The sequence below is a fragment of the Centroberyx affinis genome, unplaced genomic scaffold (assembly GCF_046629955.1).
Source record: "Centroberyx affinis isolate AG114_WGS23_722 - 3 ecotype Tasmania unplaced genomic scaffold, CSIRO-AGI_Caff_v1 ptg002645l_1, whole genome shotgun sequence".
Classification (NCBI taxonomy): domain Eukaryota; kingdom Metazoa; phylum Chordata; class Actinopteri; order Beryciformes; family Berycidae; genus Centroberyx; species Centroberyx affinis.
This window is the reverse complement of record NW_027280837.1, coordinates 166,906-169,086: the sequence shown is the minus strand read 5'-3', so window position 1 is coordinate 169,086 and position 2,181 is coordinate 166,906. Positions and strand designations below refer to the sequence as shown.

At 48.1% G+C, this 2,181-nt stretch overlaps 1 protein-coding gene across 1 annotated transcript; it reads left to right on the top strand.

The window, feature by feature from the left end:
* Window positions 1-293: 293 nt before the first annotated feature.
* LOC139657238 (delta-type opioid receptor-like) lies at window positions 294-1,804 on the top strand. Its single transcript, XM_071535004.1, has 2 exons — window positions 294-645; window positions 1,275-1,804. Exons 1-2 carry the CDS (start codon window positions 300-302, stop codon window positions 1,802-1,804), a joined length of 876 nt encoding a protein of 291 aa, XP_071391105.1. The 5' UTR covers window positions 294-299.
* The last annotated feature ends 377 nt before the right edge of the window (window positions 1,805-2,181 follow it).

Below are 2,181 nucleotides of genomic sequence, written 5' to 3'. Positions count from 1 at the left end.
CAACTTTACTGACTGATCAGAGGCCAACAAGCCAATTGTATCCATTATCTCAAAATCACTCATTTAGAAAAAAAATCATCCTAAGCTTAGGAGAATTAGCATCAGATGTTCCCGGCTCTACAGTACACATCTATAGCAAGAGGTAATTAGTTCTTCATCTAGGGCATGAAAACACATTGCAGTGCGAATATCACTTTCAAATCCCTACGTCCCATAACAGAGAATTCCACACCCAATTGCTCTCATTACCGCTGGTGCTTATCGCAAACGTTTTTTTTCCTCAAACCAGATACACCAAGATGAAGACAGCCACCAATATCTACATCTTCAACCTGGCTCTCGCTGACGCCTTGGCCACGAGCACGCTGCCCTTCCAGAGCGCCAAGTACCTCATGAGTACCTGGCCCTTCGGGGAGGTCCTGTGCAAAGTCATCATCGCCATCGACTACTACAACATGTTCACCAGCATCTTCACCCTCACCATGATGAGCGTGGACCGCTACATCGCCGTGTGCCACCCGGTCCGGGCGCTGGAGTTCCGGACGCCGGTCAAGGCCAAGCTGATCAACGTGCTCATCTGGGTCTTGTCTTCGGCGATCGGAGTACCGATTATGATCATGGCTGTGACCAAGGTGGCAGACAGTGGTGAGATGGCAGTTTTCTTTCTCCTTTTTTTTTGTGTTATGAAAAGTCTCCGTGTCAGGACTCATCTTGTGTTTACAATGCCGGATGCCATTGCAAAGCCATTGCAAAATTCCTGTTCCTGATATTAGGGTTGGACCGATATGGGTTTTTAAAAGATTACAAGTATTCAGCGTTTCTCCCAGCCGAACGTCTTAAAGGCTAAGGTGCTGGAGAACTAGTTGAATCCACAGTGAAAAAGATCTTCCGCACACTTAGATCTAAGCAATTTACATGTATTAGGCCAAGCTTTCAATCTACAAGACCTCAGTCATTCAATGGAGAGGGAAGTGTATTGGTACATTGCGTATCCACAAATGTAACTCTTACCAATCTCATCCAGGATTCTGGATCATCCACTGATTGTTGTTAGGGTGGAAAAGCCTCTGAAACAGTATGTACTGTTGACCATTCGACACTAAAACCCTCCATTGAAACCCTGGATAGTATTCAGTTTTTAATAAGAGGCCAGTATGCCTGACAGAGCAGACAACCGAATCAGTCTAACCCTACTTGATGTTGCAAGTGTTGATGTCCCTCTTCCCCCAAACCCTACAATCGCTTTTCTGATTCTGCCTAACCTCTCTCCCCAGGTAAAACCATCTGCATGCTGAAGTTCCCTGACCCGGACTGGTACTGGGACACAGTGACGAAGATCTGCGTGTTCATCTTTGCGTTCGTGGTTCCGGTGATGGTCATCACCATATGTTACGGCCTGATGATCCTGCGTCTCAGGAGCGTCCGCCTGCTCTCCGGCTCCAAGGAGAAAGATCGCAATATGCGCCGCATCACCCGCATGGTCCTTGTGGTGGTGGCGGCCTTCATCATCTGCTGGACGCCCATCCACATCTTTATCATCGTGAAGACCCTGGTGGAGATCGACAACAGGAACCCCTTCGTGATAGCCAGCTGGCACTTGTGCATCGCCTTAGGCTACACCAACAGCAGCCTCAACCCGGTCCTCTACGCGTTTTTGGACGAGAACTTCAAGAGATGCTTCAGGGATTTCTGCCTTCCCTGTCGGACCCGCGTGGAGCAGAACAGTCTGACCCGAGGCCGCAACACCACCAGGGAGCCGGTGTCCGTCTGTGCCCCGTCGGAAGCTGGGAAGAAGCCGGCATGACTAGGCATGGAGCGGATCCCCCGCGGCTCTCGCTCTAGGAGGGTCCAGCAGGATCTGCAGTCGGAGGTCACCCAAATCTCCACGACAGAATTTTAAGAGGCCTTTTCAGGACAAGCTCAAATCTCAAATGAGCCTTCCGCTCCAGGAGGGAATCATGTCACTCATTCTCTAGAATTTGTTTGACAAGCAGTCAAAGGAATAGCTAAAGAGCTTCAATAATACATGAGTTTCGCTCTGATGATGCTTTTCTCTTAAAAGTTCTGATAACAAAATGGAATCTTTTTTTCTCACAGGAAATGTGATGCCTTACGAAGGCGAGAACAGAGAGTGCAAATGATACATCAAAAATGTAACACAAAATTAAAAGCAAAAATCCC

Coding starts and splice junctions, on each gene's coding strand:
- LOC139657238 (XM_071535004.1), top strand. CDS start 300: ATGAAGACAGCCACCAATATCTACATCTTCAACCTGGCTCTCGCTGAC. Junction 646..1,274: donor GACCAAGGTGGCAGACAGTG/GTGAGATGGCAG, acceptor CTCTCTCCCCAG/GTAAAACCATCTGCATGCTG.